Consider the following 20,759-nt stretch of genomic DNA (forward strand, 5'->3'; position numbering starts at 1 on the left):
CAAAAAGTTGTTTTTTGTCTTTTTTAAATAATGTGAAAATGCCACGCGAAGGTTTGAACCAGAGGCCCCTCCAGGGGCCAGGCTGGGGTGGGAGAGGGGAGACGCGAGATGGGGGGGTCCAGGTCCCTGAAGCCTTCGGCCCCTGTCTGGGGCTGGGAGTGGGTGAGGAGGGGCCTCCACTGTGCAGAGGGGCTCCAGGCCCTAAAGAGTTCAGTTCAGTTCCGAGAAAGGCGGCTCTCCAGGGAGGGGTGAGGGGCTTCCTGCCTCATTTGGCACCGAGGGGGTCAAGGGGCTCAGGGGAGCCGTCCGGGGGGCTGGGGGGCGGAGGGCCAGGGCCTCCTGTTTGGCACATGGTGGGGGAGGGGGAGGGCCCGGTCTCGGGGGCCTCCCCGGAGGCGGCGTCTGTGGTGGTGGCAGTGGCTCCATCGTCCACAGAGGATTCTACTCTCAACCCCTCTTCTGGGGGTGCAGGGGGGTCAAGTCTTCGGGGAGTCAGTTCTCCACGGGGCCTGAGGATGGAGGGAGAGGAGAGAGAAATGGAATTACTGGGCAGAAAGGCTCATGGCTTCTGGCTTGCCGATCGGAGTGAAAACCAAGTCCTCACCATGGGGAGCGCCCCACCTGATCTGCTCTGTCCTTTTTCTGTCATTTACTCCCGCCCCCGACTCACTCTGCTCCAGCCACAGTGCTCTGCTTCCTTGCCGTTCCTCCAAGCACAGTCCTACCCCAGGGCCTTTGCACTGGCTGTTCCGACTGCCTGGCATGCCCTTAGCCCTTCCCATAGAACTCAGGCCTCCGTCGCCATGCCCCCTCTTCAGGGGTCTTCTCCGGGCCATTCTCAGTCAAGCAGTCGTCCCCCTCACCCCCCAAGGTCATTCTATCTCACTGCACTATAGTGGGGGGGGGGGGTTGTTTGTTTGTTTTGGCGGCGCCGCACGGCTTGTGGGATCTTAGTTCCCCGACCAGGGATTTCACCTCGGCCGTGAAAGCACTGAGTCCTAACCACTGGACTTCCAGGGAATTCCCTTCCACTATAGTTATTTTCTTTCACATTTCTCCTCTGGGATAATCTCAGCCATTGTCAAAGAGCTAGCTTCCTGTCCGCTTGCCCCTCTAGACTGGAAGATCAGAGAGGATGGGACTGCATTTGGTCACTGCTGCATCCCCAGCACCCAGTAGAGGCCCTGCGCAAAGTGCCGCCCCACCAGACTTCCCACCGTGATCCCTTCTCTCCCGGCAGGAGGAGAGCCTCCCACCCACACAACAGATCCAGAAGACCAAGGTCTGTGGGGTGGAGACTCTCAACCAGGGCTACCCACCGGGCACCCTCCCACTCCACCTCCCACTTCTCACCTGAGTGGCCTGGGTCAAGTCATTGCCCTCATTTCCAGTCCCTGAGCCTCGGTTTCCCTCCCTTTAAATGGGGAGCGTGACCCTCGTGTCCTTTTCAATGGAGTAGGGAAACTCTGAGATTCCTGGCATCACTCAGCACCCAGGGAACGTGTGTGAAGTGGGCAGAGCCACCCCCCAGCCGTGGTCTTGAAACCGGCTCAGCAGCTTCCCAGCCCAGCTGCAGGATAGCTAAGGACTGAGTAAAGGGATTTGGGATTTTGTGTGATCGGGCCCTCCCTCTCCTCTCCAGGTGAATAAAGGTGAAGTCATCCTGGATTGCTGGCCCTATGGGCCTCAGCCCTGACTCAACACTTGGCTGGTGTCCCCACGCCCTGGAACCCACCTCACCCTGTCCTCTTGGGGGCCTCTGAGAAGACCCCTGGGAGGAAGTGACATTTGGGGGTGAAATCTGAGGATGTTGACAAGTGAAGGGTCAACCCTCAGCCCATCCCTCCTGCCCTTGACTCTGTATGTCCTCTCCTCTCCCCCCTGGAGCCTTGCCTGGCCTCCTCCCCAGCCTCCCTGCCTCCACAGGCCCCCACAAGGCCTGGGAGAAGTCTTCCTACACCCTGGGCTGATGCTGCCCCTCCCCAGCTCACACTCCTCCCGTGGCTCCCTAGTGCCCCCAGGACAAAGTCCCCGCCCCTCAGCTTACCCTCAAGCCCTGCGGGGGTCTGTCCTGCTCTCTCTCACTTCCCACACCCACCCCCCTCCACCCAACTCTGCAAGTAACCTCCAGACACACCCGCTTCCCTTCTGTTCCATGAATCAGCCAAGCTCTCTCCTGTCTCAGGCCCTCTGCAAGCTGTCCTGTCTGCTAGCACGCTGTCCCCTTCCCCTTCACCTAGTTAACGACAACCAACCCTTCAAGTCCCTGGTTAAAGGACCCTTCCATCACCGAGGACACAAAGCCCTTTCCTCTCGTCATCTGCTTTCTCAACAACCCTGAGTTGGCACTTATTCACTTAACTGTGGGACTCTGGGGCAGTGCTGTGGGTAGGGCGGAGGGGGGCTCACTGATCTTGCCCAGCACAGAATCCCACGAGCCCAGTACAGCCGATGCAAGCATCTACTTCATTAAACACAGTAACAGCCACCAGTTAAAGACCACTGCAGCGTGCAAGGGGACGATTAAGCCATTCAATCCCCTTAACAAACTTAGGAGTTAGATCCTGTTATCCTCCTCGTTCTACAGAAACTGAGGTACAGAGAGGGAAAGCGACTTGCCCTAGGTCACCCAGCCAAGAAGTGGCAGGGCCAACACCTGAACTCAGGCACAGTGTAGGGGAGCAGGTATGGAGTCCCCCCTGAAAAGAGCCAGTTGCACCTTCCCCCTACTTAGTTCTGTCCTCTGGGAACACCTCCACCTGCCTGGCCCAGTGCAAGCCCTGTATGCAGGGATGTTCTCCTAAGGTGGTGGTGAGGATTAGTATTATGGCGTAAGTGAAACGCAAGAAAGGTACCTGACAAATGCTGACTACTGGAGTGGACACAGACTCAGAGGCCAGGCAGCCAGGGTTTGTGCCCCGGCTCCTCATGCCTCTCTGTGCCTCAGTTTTCTCTTCTGTAAAATGGGGATGAGACTAGAATACACCCCATGGAATCATAGGGAGGATTAAATGGGGTAAGATGTTGCAAGCACATTCTAGGGTCTATGAGAGTGCTTGCTGTTATTGCTATGGTGCTCCCTGGCCATGTCCTCTCTGCTCTGGTTCATACTAACCAGCTTTGAGCCCCCTGGTTTCCTCTGGCTTCTTGTCTGCCTCTGATCAACCTATGCCCCCCAAAGGAGATGGGATCAAGATCCACCAAGTACCAGACAGGAATCTTCGCACAAAGATGGGGCAAAGATCGGAAAGAAAAAGAAAGAAAGAAAGAGAGGGAGGGAGGGAGGGAAGCAGGGAGGCAGGGAGAGAGAGCGGGAGAAAGAAAGACAGATAGAAAGAAAGAAAGAAAGGAAGGAAGGAAGGAAGAAAGAAAGAAAAGAAAAGAAAGAGGGCTTCCCTGGTGGCACAGTGGTTGAGAGTCCACCTGCCGATGCAGGGGACACGGGTTCGTGCCCCGGTCCGGGAAGATCCCACATGCTGCAGAGCGGCTGGGCCCGTGAGCCATGGCCGCTGAGCCTGCTCGTCCGGAGCCTGTGCTCCACAACGGGAGAGGCCACAACAGTGAGAGGCCCGAGTACCGAAAAAAAAAAAAAAAAAAAGGGGCTTCCCTGGCGGTCCAGTGGTTAAGGGGGCGTGGGTTCCATCCCTGGTCGGTGAACTAAGATCCCACATGCCAAGGGACGTGGCCAAAAAAAAAAAAAAAAGATGGGCAAGACTCAGAGGGGATCCTTACAGAAGGGAAACTGAGGCTCAGGGAAGGGTGTGATTGCCCAAGCCCATCTGATGGACACCTCTTGGTCTGAGCGGGTTCCAGAGGTGGGTGGGGTTTCACTGGTGAGCAGCCAGACTGAGAGAGGGGAAGGAAGAAACTGGGAGAGAGGCAAAGAAATTCAGAGAGATGGGGACAAGAAAGTGGGAGAGACAGATGGGGAGAGATTGGCAGACGTGAGGCAGGGCCAAGGGTCTGAAGCACGATACCTGCGGGCCGGGCGTCGGGGGCCCGGGCGGGGGGCCCCGGGGTCTCCAGCGCAGGCGAGACGGAGAAGCGGGAGAAGCACAGGGGGGGGCCTGGAGGGGGGAGGAGGGGGAAATCCTCCGCCCACTCGAAACTGCCTCCTAGCATTGGGGGGGGGGGGGGGGGTGAGGAGGGAGAGGAGAGGACGCGGTCAGACCCTCAGTCACTTCTTCAGCCCTCCGACCCCGCCCCTCAGCAGGCCCCGCCCCGACGCTGCCCTTCCCATAGACCCCGCCCCCAACTCTGCCCCGCCCCGCCCCTCACCAAAGCCGCTGTCGTTGCTGGGAAACCCATCTCCGGGGGTGGCGGAGTGGGGAAGCGTCGGGGGCGCTGGGGGCGTTGACGGGTCCGTGTCCCCCTCGGGGGGGCCCTGGACACTCAGCTCGTTGGTTGGCGTCTCCTATGAAGGCATATTAGGGGAGGCAAGAGGGGGCGAACCGTCATATCGCACTCACTACATCCCAACAAGCAACAAACCCCGCTAACATTACTGGGGCTTCAGGCATCCCAATTTACAATCGCTCTCTCTGGAGATCCCCTAATCTGCCTTCGAAGCCTCAGGCCAGCTTTAACCTCCCCCGGCCTGAAGCTCCTCCCCCGACCACGGAGTCCCGCCCACAGCTAAGCAGTCCACTGCAGGAATTCTCTCCCGGCTCCTTAACGCGCTGCCTCCACGGAAGCCCCTAACCCAGGACTGTCTCCATAAGTCCCGTCCCGTCTCCATGACCCTTACTCACGTCCAAGATCTCGGCCACAGGCGTCCAAGTGCGGGCCCCACAACTACCTGCTCCTATGGTCCTCCAAACCCTTAACCCATTTTGAGCATCTCCGGACCCTCCCGCGAGCCCCTAAGCCCCGCCCTCTGAAGAGGCCCCGCTCCAGTTTGTTTCAGTGCCCTAGGCCTCAGCTCTTGACCCTGTTCTCACTCATCTCAGAACCTTAGTATGCCCCGCCCCAGGTTCATCTAGACACGGCCCCAGTCCACAAGCACTACACCGCCCTGTTTTTCTCTTCAACACTAACCTCCCAGGCTAGTTACTTTTAACACAATCCCCAACCCATCTCTCTTAGCCCCGCCCCAGTTCATTACCTGTGTCCCATCCCTGAACCCACTACTGCACTTAGTATCTTAACACTACAAGCAGCATCTCTTTAAGCCCTACCTGCAGCTTCTCCATGGCCCACCCCTAGTGGATAAGATCCCCTCCATCCTGAGCCGGCCCCTCGGCCTCCACAACATTAGAGCGCTGTTGCAGAAACCCCATCCCGAACTTCACTAGGCTCAGCCCGCACCTTACAGACCACGCCCTAATCCTCTCACTTTCTCCTTAGCCTCTGACCACCAGGTACCGCGCTTTCCTTCCGGATCCGTTCTCATCTCCAGGCCTCTCCCTAGCCCTCCAGCACCTTCCCCCACCCCAGGCCCCACCTCTGCTCTGGACTTGGCCCTTCCCCTGGCCCCGCCCCATCTCCAGGCTCCGCCCTCACACTCAAGGACTCATCCTGCCCTATTTCCCTAGCCAGTCTCTCCCCAGGCTCCGCCCTCACCCTGCAGGCCCCGCCCCAACTTGAGGCGAGGCCTTCCTCCAGGCCCAGCCCCATTCCCTGGCCCCGCCCTTACACTCAAGGCCTCATCTGGTCCTTCAAGTTCCGCCCCATTCCCTGGCCCGCCCTCACCCTGCAGACCCCGCCCCCAATCTAGGCGCGGTCTTCAGGCCCCGCCCCTCCCTAGACCCAGCCCCGGGGTCCTGCGCGGGGGCAGCCCACCTGGTCGAAGAGGTAGACGGTCACGTCCCCGTGGAAGGAGACCATCTTGCGCTTCCTCTCCAGCTCGCTGTCCTCGGGTTCGTCGGCCCCGCGTGGAGACTTGAGCAGCCCCCGCAACGGGCGGGCCGCGTCCGTGTCGGCGCTGCTCACCACGACGGGCACCGGGGCTGCCCGCGCTCTCCCGGGGCCCCGCGGCCCCGCCAGCGCGTCCGCCGCTGCCGCCTCCTCGTCCTCCTCCTCGTCCTCGTCCTCGTCCTCCCCGTCCTCCTCCGACGGCCCCGACGCCCCCGCCCCGCCGGCCTCCCCGCCAGCCGCCCCGGCGTCCACGCCCTCCCACGGGGGTCGCCGCGGGCCCGGCCCCGGGAACGGCGTGAGCGTGAGCGGCGGCAGCGCCAGCGAGAGCCGCGAGAGCTTGGCTGCGAGGGGAGACACCCGGTGAGCTCCTGTTCCTGGGGAAACTGAGGCATGCCCTCCCGCCTAACTCTGTGTCCTCAGGTAATCTCAGCCACAGTCTGGGCCTGTTTCCACCCTTGTGAACCAAAAGGCTGCACTGGGGGTCTCCAAGCAGAAGGGTAGCGGTCTTCCCCCTACTCCAGTGCTTAACCCTCCCCGTGGCTCCCCAGTGCCCACAGCACAAAGCCCCAGTTTCTCCCGGGGCCACCAGGCCCGAGTGCCCTGGCTGTGCTGACCTCTCCTGGTTCTGTCCCCACCTCATTCTGGCTTGACCTCCATCCAACCACATGGGCCACATCCCCATTCCTCCCACCTCTGAGCCTTTGCATAGGCTGTTCCCTCTGCCTGGAACTTCCTTATCTAACTCAAGTCCTATTCATCGTCCAGCTCTGTCTGGACTTTCAAAGCCTTTGGAGATCTACCAAGAGGTCAGGCCAGGCAACCCGCTCTGCACCCCATAGTATCAAGCACCTCGCCTTCCTAGCGGTTGATCTCAGTATAGAACTGTAATTCTGTGGCAGTGTGATTAATGTTTGCCTTGCCACAGAACAACTCAGAGGCTGAGTTGGGCTCATTCTGGCTGCGTCCCCAAACCCCAAGCACATAGAAGTACTCAGTCAATATTTGTGGGGTTAGTGAATAAATGTTCCCTGCTACACAATGTTGACCAAGGTACTTTCTTTCCCTTTTTGGCCCTCAATCGCCAGAAAATTGGGGTGTCTAGCCATCTCCAGGTCCTTTCCCTGCCCTAAGACTCCTTGATCTCAGCCTGCTGGGGGGAAAGGACTTCAGGTCCCTGGAGGAGGAAACCTCACTTCAAATCCCAAGCCTACCCTGCTCTCTTGCTGTGTGTCCCTGGGCAAGCAGATCCACCTCTCTGAGCCTCTGTTTCCTCACTGGTAAATGGAGGGGCCACTCATTCCTCCATTACTGCATAAGTGAGCTGTGTGCCAGGCCCTGTGGGGGGCGATGGTGGGGATGAGAAGAGGGTCAGGGCAGGGCAAGGAGAAAGATGGATGTGGACCGAGTCACTCTCCACCCCTCATTCACTCAACTCCAGCTTCACCAGCCTTTTGCTATTCCATGAACATGCCAAGTTAATGCCCATCTCAGTATCCTCTACCTGAAACATCCTTCTCCCAGATGTCAACCTGGCTCACTTCCTTCATGTCTGCTCAGAAGTCACCTCCTCATTGAGGCCTTCCCTGACCACCCATCTCAAGGTGATGGGGTGGAGTGGGGCTTTATAAAGGAAGCTATCAAGGGCTGTGGATACCCAGAGGAAGGACAGGGTGACAGTCTTTCGAAATCAGGAAGGCTTCCCAGGGAAGGGGGAATTTGAGTGGGGTCATGAAGGATGAGTAGGAGTTCACTGGATTTAAAAAAAAAAAAAGAAAAGCATGCTATTCCCAGTCTCTTTTTGCACCCAACAACACCGACCCCCCCACACCCCCGCTTCAGATCCTCTGAGGCATCTTAGTTGCTCATCCCCTGTCATTTTCATGCTGCCCAGGGTCTTTCCTGACACAGCAAATTCCCCACAACAACCTTGAGGAAGTGGTAGTGTTCTAATGCCATGGGTTTGCGGAAGGAAGGTTCTGTGCTCAGTCCCCTTCCTGACCTTTCCCTCTTGAGGCTCCTCTGGCAAACAGAGATAATAACCCTTCCCTCAAGTGTGGCTGTGAGGTTGCCAATATAAAACAGGCCCAGTCATTTATAACTTTCATACCAGTATTTAAGGAAATCAGGCCTCTGGATGATTCCAGTGGAACCACAGTCCCTATGTCCACATCTAAGCAGGAGCTGTTTATTTTACTCTCCATTTATCTTCTCTTAAATTGTCCCCTCTCTATGACAAACTATTTCCTGTGTTCCTATCAAAACTCAGTTTCCAGAAAAGGCCTTTCTACTAGGCTTTCAAGCCACCAGTACTGCGGTGGGCAGGGCAGGGTCTGAGGCTCCCTGGGTCTCAGCCCTGGACAGCTCAGGGCCTGGTGCACAGGAGGCCTGGCACAATGAACAGATGCCTCAGCTTGTTGGAAAGTTTAAACCAGAGATCACGCACTGGCAGCCCAGCCCACAGAAAGGCTTCTTTTGAGTGGGGTTCAACCATTAATACACCCAGAACTCTGGCTTAAAGGGGGAAAGCAGCAGATTTGGCAACGCCAGGTGGGCATTCCTGAATGGAGCTGAGAAGTAGCTGCATTTCCTCCCCAACTCCTACCCCACGTCTCCCAGCTCTTATTCATTCATTCATTCCCACCTGTCATTCATTCCCTTATACTGTCTGATCCCTGTGGGCATCTGAGTTTGCATCCCCTAGCTGACGTGAATTGTGATATAACAGCAGGTGCTTAGAAGTGCCAGGCGTTGGGCCAAAGGCTTTGGAAGTCCTAACTCATTTAACCCTCACAATCCTATTAGGTAGGCGCTATCCTTGTCATCTGTTTTTGGCAGATGGGGAAACTGAGGCACAGAGAAGGTCATCTGTCCAAGATCACAGCTAGGAAGGGGCAAAGCCAGGATTTGAGCCCAGGGAGTGTGGCTCTAGGGTCTGCACTTGTCACCATCAGGCTGACCTGTCTGGTACCTGGGAGCCTGAGCTTCTGAACTGCACCCTACATCTTGGAAGGAGCTGGGCCTCGGCCCCCAACCGCGCTCCCGTGCTCCCAGCAGCCTGCTCACCTTTGATCTGCTCGCTGTTCCCCTGAGGGGGTCCCAAGTCCAAGAACAGTCGTGGCATCTCGGGGCCCTTCCTCTCGGGCTTGGGGGGGTCCCCGTCTTCGTTGGGTGCTGTGTCTCCGCCGGCTCTGCTGTCTGGGACCCCGGGCTCTCCCTCGGAGGCTGCCTCCGGCCTGGCTCTCTGGGGCGCTGGCTCCAGCCTCGTCGGCTGTGCTTCCAGTGGCGGTGGAGGCGGCTGTGGCCTCGTGCTGTCGACCCATCCGGCCTTTGCGTCCACGCCGCTTCCGAGGCCGCCGCCGGGGGCCATCCCCATGCCCACTGGGGCTCGGACCCCACTCCCGAGGTCCAGCCTCCCAGCCCCGGGGGCTCTCGGTGCCCCCCCAGTCTCGGGGGCTCTCCTCTCGGTCCCGGGTTCCAGCACCCCGCTCCTGGGGGCTGGGCCAGTGGGGCCAGGGGCTGTCTCCCCGCCGTTCAGGGCCAAGACCACTGCGCCAGGTGCCAGGGCTCTCTCCAGCGAGGTCTCTGGGGCTGGCTCCCCGTTCATGGGGGCTGGAGCCCCACTCTCGGGCATCTTCTCCCAGGGCCCTGGGGCTCTCCAAGGCCCAGTCTCTGGCAGCCTCTCCGGGTTCCTGGGGAGTCTCAGGCCCCCATTCTCTGACACCTCCTCGATCTTTGGGGGCGTCAGTCCCCCATTCACCAGCACTTGCTCTTCTCTCGCCGGGGACCCCAGGCCCCCATTCTCCAGCACTTTCTCCTCCCTCCTTGGGGGTGGCAGCTCCCCATTCGCCAGCACTTGCTCTTCTCTCTCTGGGGACCCCGGGCTCCCATTCTCCGCCACCTTCTCCTCGACGCCCAGGGCTCTCTGTTCCCCGTTCTCCAGCACTGTCACCCCGTTCACGGGGAGGCTCGGGCCCTCTTGCGGGCTTGGGGCTTGCTTCCCGCTGTCCAGGACTGTGGGGCCCCTGCTTGGGCCCGGGGCTTTCTCTCGGTTCCCGGGGCCTCTCGCCGCCCTCCTGGGCCCTGTCTCGCGGGCGGCTGCCCCCTTCTCCCCCAGGAGCTTCCTTGTCACGTCCTCCCGCAAGGACATCAGCAACTGCTCGGTGCTCACTTGAACTACGAAGGTCGGCTTCTCCCGGGCCCCCGGGAGCGGGAGGGGACCCGGGTCTGGGGGTGGCCGGGGCGCTCCCGGGTCGGGGGGCTCGGGGGGAGCCCGTGGTCGAGGGACCCCTTCCTCCTCTGCTGCCCCCCCACCGGGGAAGGCTCCCTCGGGGGAAAAAGGGGTCTCGGTCTCGTAGCCGCTGTCGCCCGGTTTGGGGCCCGGAGACGACAGGCCTGAGCCGGGACTGGCCACGGCCGAGGGGGGGTCGGGGGACACGGCCGGGTCCGCGGGGGCCCGAGGAGGTGGCGGCGGCGGGGGGGGAGCGGGAGGTGGCCCCCGCCCGGGGTACTGGGGCGCCGCCGCCCCCATGAGGGGGTCCAGAAACTCGGGGGGGGCCGAGGCGGGGGGGTTCAGGGGCAGGTCGGCCAGGGAGCCCCGCTCCGCCCGCAGGGACGAGTCGTCCTCGGGGGGATGGGGGCAGCCAAGAGCAGGGTGGCCGCCCCAGCCGGCGACGGCGTCCCCCCGCTCCAGGGGCAGGCAGGAGCAGGCCCCCTCGCGGCTGCACAGGGGACAGGGCAGGGGGCCCCGGCGGCTGGGGCCCCCCCCAAGGCTGCTGCTGTCTTCCCCCGGGGAGCTGCCTTCCTCCTCCTCCTCCTCCTCTTCGGCCCACGGGGTGGCCCCCCGCTCCCCCAGCACCTCGGCGGGGTCTCCTGCCAGGGTCTCCCCGGCGCCCCGGCCCTCGGGGTCCCAGCCGCTCAGGAGGAAGCTGCCGGAGGCTGAGGACTGGGCCGGGAAGGGCCGGGCCGCCGGGAAGAGGGGGGAGGCCCAGGTCTCGGACACCAGCTGGGGGACCTCGGGGGGGGCCTGGGGGGCCTGGGGGGCAGGCACTCCTGGGTCCAGGGGGTCCCAGTCATTGGGGAAGAGGGGCTCTGGCGGGGAGCCATGCTCCTCGAGGCGGATGTAGTATTCGCTGCTCACGGAGGGGCTGCGGGCGCTGATGACCGGCAGCACGCTGGGCGTGGACAGCGCCTCGTAGAAGGGGTTGGAGGGGTTGGCGTGGGGGGCCGGGGGTGCGGACGCCGGCTGCCAGGTGGGTGCCCCCCCGCCCCGACCGGCCCCCCGCCGCGCCTTCTCCCACAGGCACTCAAGGTTGAGGCCACGGCTACTCTCGGTGACCGTGAGCACGTCGTCCGGGTCAGCCCCAGGGAAGCCATCCAGAAGGGGGAACGGAGAGGACAGGGTCCCCGGGCGGGGCGCGCTGTGCTGTGGGGGCCAGGGCCAGGGGAAGGGACCATCTCGGGGGGGGCGGCGGCGGCGGCGGGGGCCTTGGGGGCCGCTCGGAGAGCAGGTAGGTGAGCTGCAGTTGCAGATCAGAGGCTGAGGGGCGCTGGGCAGGCGGCCGCCAGCAGGACTGCAGGATGTCGTACCTGGGGGAGGGGGAGGAGGCAAGAGTGAGTAGGGCAGAGTCCTGGGGGGCGGGGGGTCGCTGGGGGTGGGCAGAGACCAGGAGAAAGTGGGGGGCAGAGACCCAGGGAGAAGGGGACCAAGACCCAGAGTGGGGGGGAACAGAAACCAGAGAGAGGGAGACAGAGACCTAGAAGAAGAGAGGACAGCAAGGCACATGTGCAGAAATGAGGGTTAAGGTGGCTTTCGCGTTTGGGTTACAAGTTTTGGAATCAGAGACAAGCAAGCAGCAGGGGTCTTCTAGGGTTGGAGAAACTAGGTTCAAACACCAGCTGCCACTCCATGCCTCAGTTTCCCTGCTCCACATAGCAGATGCTGGTGGAAGGGGTGGGGACGTCCCCACTCCATTCTAGGGCTGGTAGCAAGTGGTGCAATTGTGGAGGGGGGAGAGTGTGAAATGAGGCGGGGGATTCTGGGATCATCCTGGGGTGGGAGGTGGAAGGTCAGGGGTCCGGGGTCAGGCCCCGCCCTCACCAGTAGTCCCCGTAGGGCAGCTTGAGCCTCGGCCTGGCCAGCTTGACGTGCTGCTGACGGACGACGAAGGCGAGGACCTCCTCGTCTGATAGGTGGCGGTAGGGCTGTGCCCCAAACTCAAACAGCTCCCATAGGGTCACCCCTAGGGACCTGCGGGGAGCAGAGGTCAGAGGAAGGTCAGAGCCCTGCCCTGACGGGCCAGGGGGCCTCCCCTCCAGGCCTCAGTTGCCCCAACCGTAGAACCTGTGACCCTTCTGCCTTCCTTGCCCTCCTCGGCCGCCCCCCCGGCCCGGGCCCCTCACCAGATGTTGCTCTCGCGGCTCTGGTCCACCACCATGAAGGTCCCGTGCAGCTCCCCGAGGAGCTCGGGCGCTGCCCAGCGCAGCGGGATCCACAGGCGCTCGGGGGTCAGGTAGTAGTCCTCCTGGGTGTGGGCGGCACGGGGCGTGGTCAAGCAGGCCGGGACGCCCCCCGCCCCCTCCCAGCTCTGATGGAGGCCAGCCCTCACCTTGTAGTTGCTGTGCGCCAGGCCGTAGTCTCCGATGCGCACGGTGAGGTCGGAGGTCAGCAGGCAGTTGCGCAGGGCCAGGTCGCTGGGGGCGGGCGAGGGGGGCGAGGTAAGAAGGGGGTAGCTTGGGGAAGCCCGCCCCCCTCCTAGACCCCGCCCACTTTCCCGCACTGCTCCCCTTCCCTCTTCTTTTCCTCCCTCCTCCTCTCCTACCTTGACTCCTCCCCCTCCCCTGACTCCTCCCTCTCTTCTGTGACCCCTCCTCCCTTCCTGACTCCTCCCCTACTCTCCTGACTCCGCCTCTTCCCCCTGACCCTCCTGGGCTTTCCCCCCTTTTTGTGTCTCCCACTCAGGCCTCCTTCCATCCTTAAACCCCTCCCCTGTGGCCTCACCTCCCACCCCCGTAGCCTGGCCTCTTTCCCCTAAGTAGTCCCCTCCCCCCGCATTCCTCCCGGTGGCTCCCGGGCTGCCACCTGTGCACATAGTTGTGGGAGTGGAGATGTGCCAGCCCGCGAGCGATCTCCAGGCCCATCCTCTGCAGTGTCCGCAGGTCTCGAGGGGGCAGCTCAGGGGACAGGCCTTCGGGGGGCCGCTGGGCCCGGAGGTAACGCTTCAGGTCCCCCTGGGAGAGAGGGCAGGGAGGGGTCAGCACCACCGCCCCCTCCCAGGCACCCACACCAGGCAATCCGAGGCGAGGATGGGATGACCTCTGCCCTCAGTGGGCAGCCCCCTCTGGGCCTCAGTTTCCCCTGCTGCTTAGAAGCGCACAGGAACAGCATCCACCCACCTCATGCGCTAGTTCAGGGTGCACCACCTGGGGAGTGAGTACTCATCTACAGAGACGGCAGTGCTTGCCACAGGTGTTGCTATGATGATGATGTCACTGCTGCAGATCCCTAGCAACTGCCCTGAGCCCTCACCCCGCCCAGCTCCCGGCTCTGCCTCCCCTGCCCCAGACCCTCACCAGCTGACAGAACTCCATAATCAGCAGAAAGGGCAGTGTCTCCACGCAGACGCCCAGGCACTGAAGGACGTTGGGGTGCTGCAGGCTCCTGCGAGGGGAAGGGGGTTGCCTGGGTCAGGAAACAGCCCCTTCCATCCCACCCCAGCCCTCTGTCCCACCCCAACCTCCCAGCAAAACCAAACTGTTGCTTCAACCTCTTTGGTCTCAGTTTCCTTACTCCTTCCCCACATCCCCACCTCAGGACCACCTCACTGTCTCCCAGTCCCTGAGCCAGACCCCCAGGCACCTCCTTGCCCCTCCTTCTGGCTCACCACCCCCTCAGCCTTTCTTCCTGCCCCCTGACTCTTCCCCCTCCCCTGCCCTCCCTACAGCCCCAGCTCAAGCCTCCTCACCTCCTGGACTCTCTTCTCAGCCTCCTGCCGGCCTCCCTGCCTCCCATCTCTCCCTTCCAGTCTGTCCCTGACCTGATGCCCACCTGCTTACGACCCTCCATGGCTCCCTGGTACCCTGGGACAGAGCCTGGCTCACTCCTCGGTCTTTCCTGCCCCTCTGCCTTCCCCAGTATCATTCTTCACAGCTGTGTGCCTCTCTCCAAACTCAGAGGTGCCTGCTTAGGCTCCAAGCCTTTTGCATGTACGCTTCTCTCTGTGGAGAACACTCTCCTCTCATCAAAGTCCTCCTCATCCCTTAGTTTCAACATCACTTCCTCAAGAATTGTCACTGTCCCCTCCAACACTGGGGGATACCCCTCTTTTATCCTCACATTGTGGGTAAGAGTCAGGCTTGGGGGTCTGAATCCTGTCTCCTTCTTTCCCAAGTGTGTAACCTCACAGAAGTCATTTCACCTCTAGATCTGATCTAACACGGGAGCCACCGGCCATATGTGACAACTGAGCTCTCGAAATGTGACAGAGGTAGCTGAGGAAAGACATTTTGAACTTGATTGCATTTTATTTAAGATGAATTTAAATAGCCATATGTGGCTAGTGCTTGCCAGCACGGGCCTAGAGAGAGACAGGCAAGGAAGCAAGTAAAAGGATGAAATAATGACAAACTAGGATACGTGTTATGCAGAAAATACACAAGTTGATGTGACGGAGCATTCCAGGGTCCTCCTTAGGTGGGGGAGGGAGAGAGAGAGTGTGTGTGTGTGAGTGTGTGTGTGTAAGGGAAGGCCTTTCTGTTCTGAGACCCAGGAAGGGCAAGGGTTCCCACCATCTGAAACTGGGGCTGGGTGAGGCAGGAGTGACATTCTAGACAGAGGGAACAGCAGGACGGCGGTCCTGCGGCAGGAAAGAAGCTGGCATGTGGGAGGGTCAGTGGGGAGACCGCGTGGCAGGGGGCGAGAGGGCTGGTGGCAGGAAGGGAACAGGGCTCGTGGGCTCTAGGGACCAGTGGGATTTTGTCCTGCGGGCCACAGAAAACCATGGGAGGTTTCAGAGGAAGGGGCTAATAAAATCTCTGGGCAAAGCTCACTTTTACAACCCTCTGATAAGAGGTCCTCGTGTATGCACCCTTTCCATGACAGGGTACTCACTACCCCACAGGGCATTCATGTAACAAATGTTTATTTAATTCTTGTCTAGAAACCCTTAGAGTGGAGGGGAGACCAGGCAGGGGAGGGACAGGGTCCTGCCTTCCCAGACCTCCCAGTCCAATGGGGGCAGGGGTGGGAGGACCCTGGTCTGTGATTCTGATTCTGTCCTTCCTCACGCACAAGCAGGGGCCTGAGGAAGGGAACCACCATGAGGTACCCAGTGCCTAACACAGGGTCATCTCGCATCCTCTCAGCTGCCCTCTACATGAGGCTGCTCAGACTTCCTGGACTCACTTTCCAGATGAAAATACTGAGGTTCAGAGTGAAGAGGGGCAGGTCTCCAGCTCAGCTTCTGTGCTGTCCCCTCACCTTCATCACACTGCCTTCATTTCCCCGGCTCTGTCCCAAGGAAGAACCTGAGGCTCAGGGAGGGAAACTCTCTGGACTGAGTGGCACAGCCAGGAAAAGGTAGATGGACGATTCGAATCCAGATCTGACCCCACACTGCACTCCTCCCACTTCCAAATGTTACCTCCCTGAGGCACAAACTCACATACTTGGGCCTTCCGAGCCCCACATCCACCGAGAAGTCCCCATACCTGTACGGCTGTGCTTCTGAGATGAACTTGCGCTGCTCCAGGGGCCCTGCGCTGGCTCGGAGCTCCTTTACCACCACCTGGGCTGGGGTGTAGTCCGAGAAAATCTCTCCCAGGATCACCTGATCAAGGGGGACCCAGGAGGCAGCGCCTGTGGTTTCCCCAGCCGCATCCCAGGGACCACCCTCCACCCCACCGTATGGCTCCCATCTTCCCCCTCTTTCCAGCCTCTTCCTTCAAATCCCACCACCCTCGTACTCCCACCAGACGCGGGGTTAGAGACTCACAGGCCCAGAGTCCGATGGACGCAGGGACGGGTGGAAGGATGGACAGACGGACGCGTGGAGAGCCGGATGGCGAGGCGGAGTGGTCAATGGAGTGAGGAGGGAGGCGCTGACCGACAGGTGGCGGGGGGATGGAGTGGACGGGAGTGGGTGAGAGGTGAACAGAGGGGAGGGCAATGGGTGGGCTGCGGGGGGCAGGGGGACGAGGCAGGGGGCAGATGAGTAGTGGTGGGAGCAGGGGGGATGACACAGAACAGGAGCATCGCCCTGGATTGTATGCACCCTCCGCCACCCACCCCCAGCCTCACTTAATTACCTTCCCGAACCAGCCACTCCCAATCTCCTGCAGGTAGCTGAGGTGCTGGCGGCTAAGGCCCAGGGGGGTGGTCATGTCTGGTGGGGGGCAAAAGGGAGAGGCACCTGAGCCTCTCTCCCCTCCCAAGTGCCAACAACACCCCTCAATTCAGTGGGGACTGGGGTCAAAGCAGACACAACAAATCTGTTTTCATTGGCTGCCCCAACATTCCACGATGGGATCTCTGACTCCTCATTGGCTGCCCACAAGGTTCCAACGTCCAATCTGTCCTTCCCTTTGGCATCCCAAGATCCTATGACATGACTTCAGCCTGCCATCGGCTACCTCTGACATTAAGATCTAGGCTGACCTTACCATTGATTGCCCCACAAGAATCCCCAAATCTGGTTGTGGATGAAGCAATGGCTTCTACCAAGATGTTCTCTGACTTCTTCAGGCTGCTTCCAAGATTCCGGGGCTCCCACCTCTGCCTTTCCCCTTGGCTGCCTTGGGCCTCTGCTCCCTGTTCCCTGAGGGAAAACTCTCAGGGCCTTCCACCCTGTCCCGTGGGGCCATGAGGCCCTAGTCAGGGTGCGGCGTAGTACCTGAGTGTGATGGCTGCGGGGCAGGCATCGGCAGGGAGACCTCGGCCAGAGGGAGAATGTAGACATCAGGCAGCGACTGTGAAGAGGAGGTCTCTTCGGCGGGGGGAGTGTACTCCCCGGAGCAATCCTCCCCTTCTGGGTTCTCAAACTCCTGGGGCCGGGAGGGGGGAGGGGGGGAGAACACAGGGCTGAGACATGCCATGGTCCTCATCAATACTATCCCCATCTTTCTCATAACTGTCCCCCAATCCCAGTCCAATTCCCATCCCAAGGCTCTGGACCTTGCCATAACTGCAGGCCTGAAAGGCTCTCAGACTCGCTATGCCGCTCCCCTTCCTACCATCTGGATTGAGGGGGAAAGGACTTGCTGGCGTCTTCCTCCCGACCTTGAATCCCCTCATGCACCTCACCTTGAAGCCGACATCGCCCCGTTTGCAGCACAGACAGGTGAGGAGGAGGAAGATGAAGGCCAGCAGGCCAGAGCAGGAAATGAGGACCACGGCATAGGGAGGAGCCAGAGGGGCCCGGCCCAGGGCGAATCCATCTGTGGGCACAGGGCTGGGCTGAGGTCCCGGCTTCAAGGCCCTGGTTCCCGGATTCCTTGCCCCTCCTCATCTAGCTAGTCTTCACTACAACTCCCATGATGCTCTGCAACCAGGGCCCCTTGGCAGAGGAGCCGGATGGCCCAGGGCATTGTGGGAGTTGTAGTTTGGGGCCTTCTCAAGTGGTTGGGTTGGGGGTGGGGTCCCTCCTCTCGCCCCAACCTGGGACTCCCCCCCATCACCTCACCCCCAGGCTTGGATGAATTTCAGTGAGGATTGAGGGAAGGAGGAGTAATAGTGGAGCCTGGAGCTCTCAGAATTTAAAATACGCTCCCACAACAGCCTTCTTACCCCCTGTTTGGGGAAGAGGATGAGCCCCCAACTGCAGGCTGGGAGAAGATTCTTGCCCCATGCTGGAACCTCCTAGTTACGGGGGTTGAGGCTTGTTTCTTTTAGGGATGCTTGGAGCACACACATGTCCTCTGTTCCCAACCCAAACCCCTGAGAAGGCAGCTCCGCAAGCCTTGGGTCTCCCCCTGAGCTAGAGACAGCCTCCAATGCTGTGTCCCTCTTAGAAACTGTATTCCTCCTCTCTGTCCCCAATTCTCCCAGAGGCCCTGTCCTTCTCCGGCTCCCTGCACACACCTGCACACATGCGTGTGCACACACACATGTTGCCCGAACGGACCCCCTCCCCACCCAGCCCCCAGCCTTCCTCCCACAGGCCCTGCTAACACAGGCACCGTCCCCGCGGCTCTCCAGGCCCTGGCTCGCTGCGGGAAGACGCCACGCAGGTGATGGAGCCAGAGCCCCGCAGACAGACCTCCAGGGCAGGCCGGGGTGGGGGTGGGGGCCGCTGGACAGCCGGAAGGCCGGACAGACTTACCTGGGTGGGCCGGGGACGCCAGGCAGCCGGAGGTGGAGACGGCCGCGAGGAGGATGAGGGCGCCGGGGGCAGGCATCTTGTCGAGGATGGAAGGGAGGTGGAAGTGGTGGCGGCTGGGGAGGAGGGGGGGGCGGGCCCTCAGCCCCCAGCCATGGGGACCCGCGCGACCCTGGCCTCCCCCCAGCCCAGGAGAGGGGCAGGAGACTCAGGACAGGGGGAGGGAGGGGCTGCTTACTGGCTCAGGTACCCCCCTCCCCCTCTTTGAAGGGACAGACAGATGAAGGGATGGAGAGGCGGACAGAGGAGAGGAGCTGGGGAGCCGGGGTTGCTGGGGGGGAGAGGGTAGGATGGGGGGGAGAAAGAGGGCCCCGCCCCCGAGGGCAGCCGGGATTGGGGGAGCAGAGAGCCTGTCAGAGGAAGGGTGGGAGGAGGGAGGATGGAGGGAGGATGGAGCGTCGTCATGGCAACTGGCTCCCCAGTTGCATTGGCTGCCAGGAGGGAGGGGAGGGGGAGGGACAGACAGGGACCAGCAGACCCTTGTGGGGGGGGGACACAGGGCCCACAGTGCCTGGCCTGGACGCTGCTGTGACATGCTACCAGCAGGGACACGTGTGCTCCGCGCCACGATGCAGATGTCAGGCAGGCACACACAGCCCACACACGGCTGACACACGTCGCAGAGACCCTCATAGACAAGCACATCACATACAAAGGTGGACAGCTATCGGCAGACGGGGACACGTACACGTCACACACAAAGACGCAGGAATGATAGGCTGCACTAAGAACGCACAGGCAGGCCGGCCCCCTGCACAGATGCACCCGGCCACGCAGGAACGTCAAATGCATCACAAAGACCCACACATGCCACAGACAAAGTAAAGCCCCAAATCCACAGACACACACGCCACAGACAAAGATCCACACAGACACCACGGTGACGTGTCAAGGTACAAAGTCACGAACACAGACATTCCACAAATGGGCAACAAAGAAGACCCATAGACACACGCATCACATACACAGATAAACACACACATGCACATCATACAAATACGCAGACATCACTTGCACGGAGACATACACGTGACACACACAAACACAGACACAAGTATACCATGCACGAATATACACAGACACACAGCAGATACACGGAGAGACCCGCACATCACATATGCAACTACATACACACAACACACACACATATATAGATACAGATACATCAAAGACACACACGTCTCACACAGACCCATTTCACTCACATGAATACACAGAGACACATGTCACACACCCAGATACACATGTACAAGCACAACTCACACATGGATATAGATGCACGGCACATTCAAAGACTATACAAAGCTACAAAAGTCACCTACAAAAATACACATAAATATATTACACTGATACATACATATTACATATACACAGTGACACACATTTTACATACAAGAAACACGCAGACACACACAACACAAGCACACACATTGAACACACAGATACACACATTGCGTACCTCAACATACCTGGGCACACACATCACAGATGTACACAAATTTCACACAAGGTTACAAAGACACAGTACCCCACCGTGGTCACATATCACACACACACAGGCATACAGAACACATACAAAGATACACACAGACACACGCATCACAAATACCCACATTTCCTATGAGGTTACATAGCCATTACACAACATAGGCACTTGCCTCATACAAAAGATACATGATCATAGTTTATTTATTTATTTTATGAGCATTTACTGCGCGCCAGGCATTGTTCTCAGCGCTTTACACATATTACTTTTAAATCCTGACATCTGCCTCCGAGACAGGTTCTTTTATCATTCCCATCGTACAGATGAGGAAACAGGCACAGCGAGGAGCAGACATCTGCCCCAAGGCAGCCGGGAAGTGGCAGATTGGGGACTGGAACTCGGTCCGTCAGGGACACAGACAAAACAGACAAGGACGCACACATCACGTGCCAGGCCGCCGCCGTCTCGGGGTCACCCTCCCCCACCCCCGCCCCCGCACAGCACCCCGAGCTGCAGACACACCGGAAGCACGGACGCCCACCCTGCGCGCGGACGTCTCTGTAGTCAGTGAGCCCCTGCGATGCGTCCCTCCCGGCTGAGGCTGGGCGGGAGCTGCGCATCTCAGGCGCAGTCTCACTACACACAGCGGAGGCGACCCGGACACCCCCTCCCCAGAAGGCCCACCCCCGCCCCCCGCCCCCCAGTAGGGGTCGAGGACCCACCGGGTCCAAAACGCGCAGCCGGCGCGCTCAGAACAGGCGACCCGAGGGGAGGGGAGGGAGAGAGGTTCAGTGAGGCTCATTGGAGAAACTGAGGCAGGTTCATCAAGCCAGGAGGGGTGGTAGGGAAGGGGTGCCGGGACCAGGGCTGCAGGGTGGACTGACCATATGCAGGTAGAGAGTACGGAAGTGGGGGCTGGGGGATAAGGAAAGATGCAATTATCTGCCAGGGTGGCTGAAGGGCACAGACCCTGGAGAGAGCAGAGGCTCATGGGAAATGTAGTCCCAGCCCTGAGACTTGTGGGAAATGGAGTTCTGGTTCATTCA

General features: G+C 60.2%; 1 protein-coding gene across 1 annotated transcript; it reads right to left on the bottom strand.

Annotated features, from left to right (window-relative positions):
* Positions 1 to 2: 2 nt before the first annotated feature.
* On the bottom strand, positions 3 to 19,890 carry LMTK3 (lemur tyrosine kinase 3). Its single transcript, XM_029245679.1, is given in 17 exon segments — positions 3 to 509; positions 3,978 to 4,115; positions 4,279 to 4,414; positions 5,782 to 6,197; positions 8,920 to 11,320; positions 11,322 to 11,442; positions 11,954 to 12,103; positions 12,256 to 12,377; positions 12,462 to 12,546; positions 12,935 to 13,083; positions 13,426 to 13,513; positions 15,562 to 15,680; positions 16,159 to 16,235; positions 16,743 to 16,893; positions 17,153 to 17,286; positions 18,171 to 18,283; positions 19,841 to 19,890. Coding segments are annotated over 17 exon segments (4,467 nt in total). The 3' UTR covers positions 3 to 492.
* Positions 19,891 to 20,759: the final 869 nt, after the last annotated feature.

The sequence above is a fragment of the Monodon monoceros genome, unplaced genomic scaffold, assembly GCF_005190385.1.
Source record: "Monodon monoceros isolate NGI ecotype Baffin Bay Population unplaced genomic scaffold, NGI_Narwhal_1 Super_Scaffold_10, whole genome shotgun sequence".
Lineage (NCBI taxonomy): Eukaryota > Metazoa > Chordata > Mammalia > Artiodactyla > Monodontidae > Monodon > Monodon monoceros.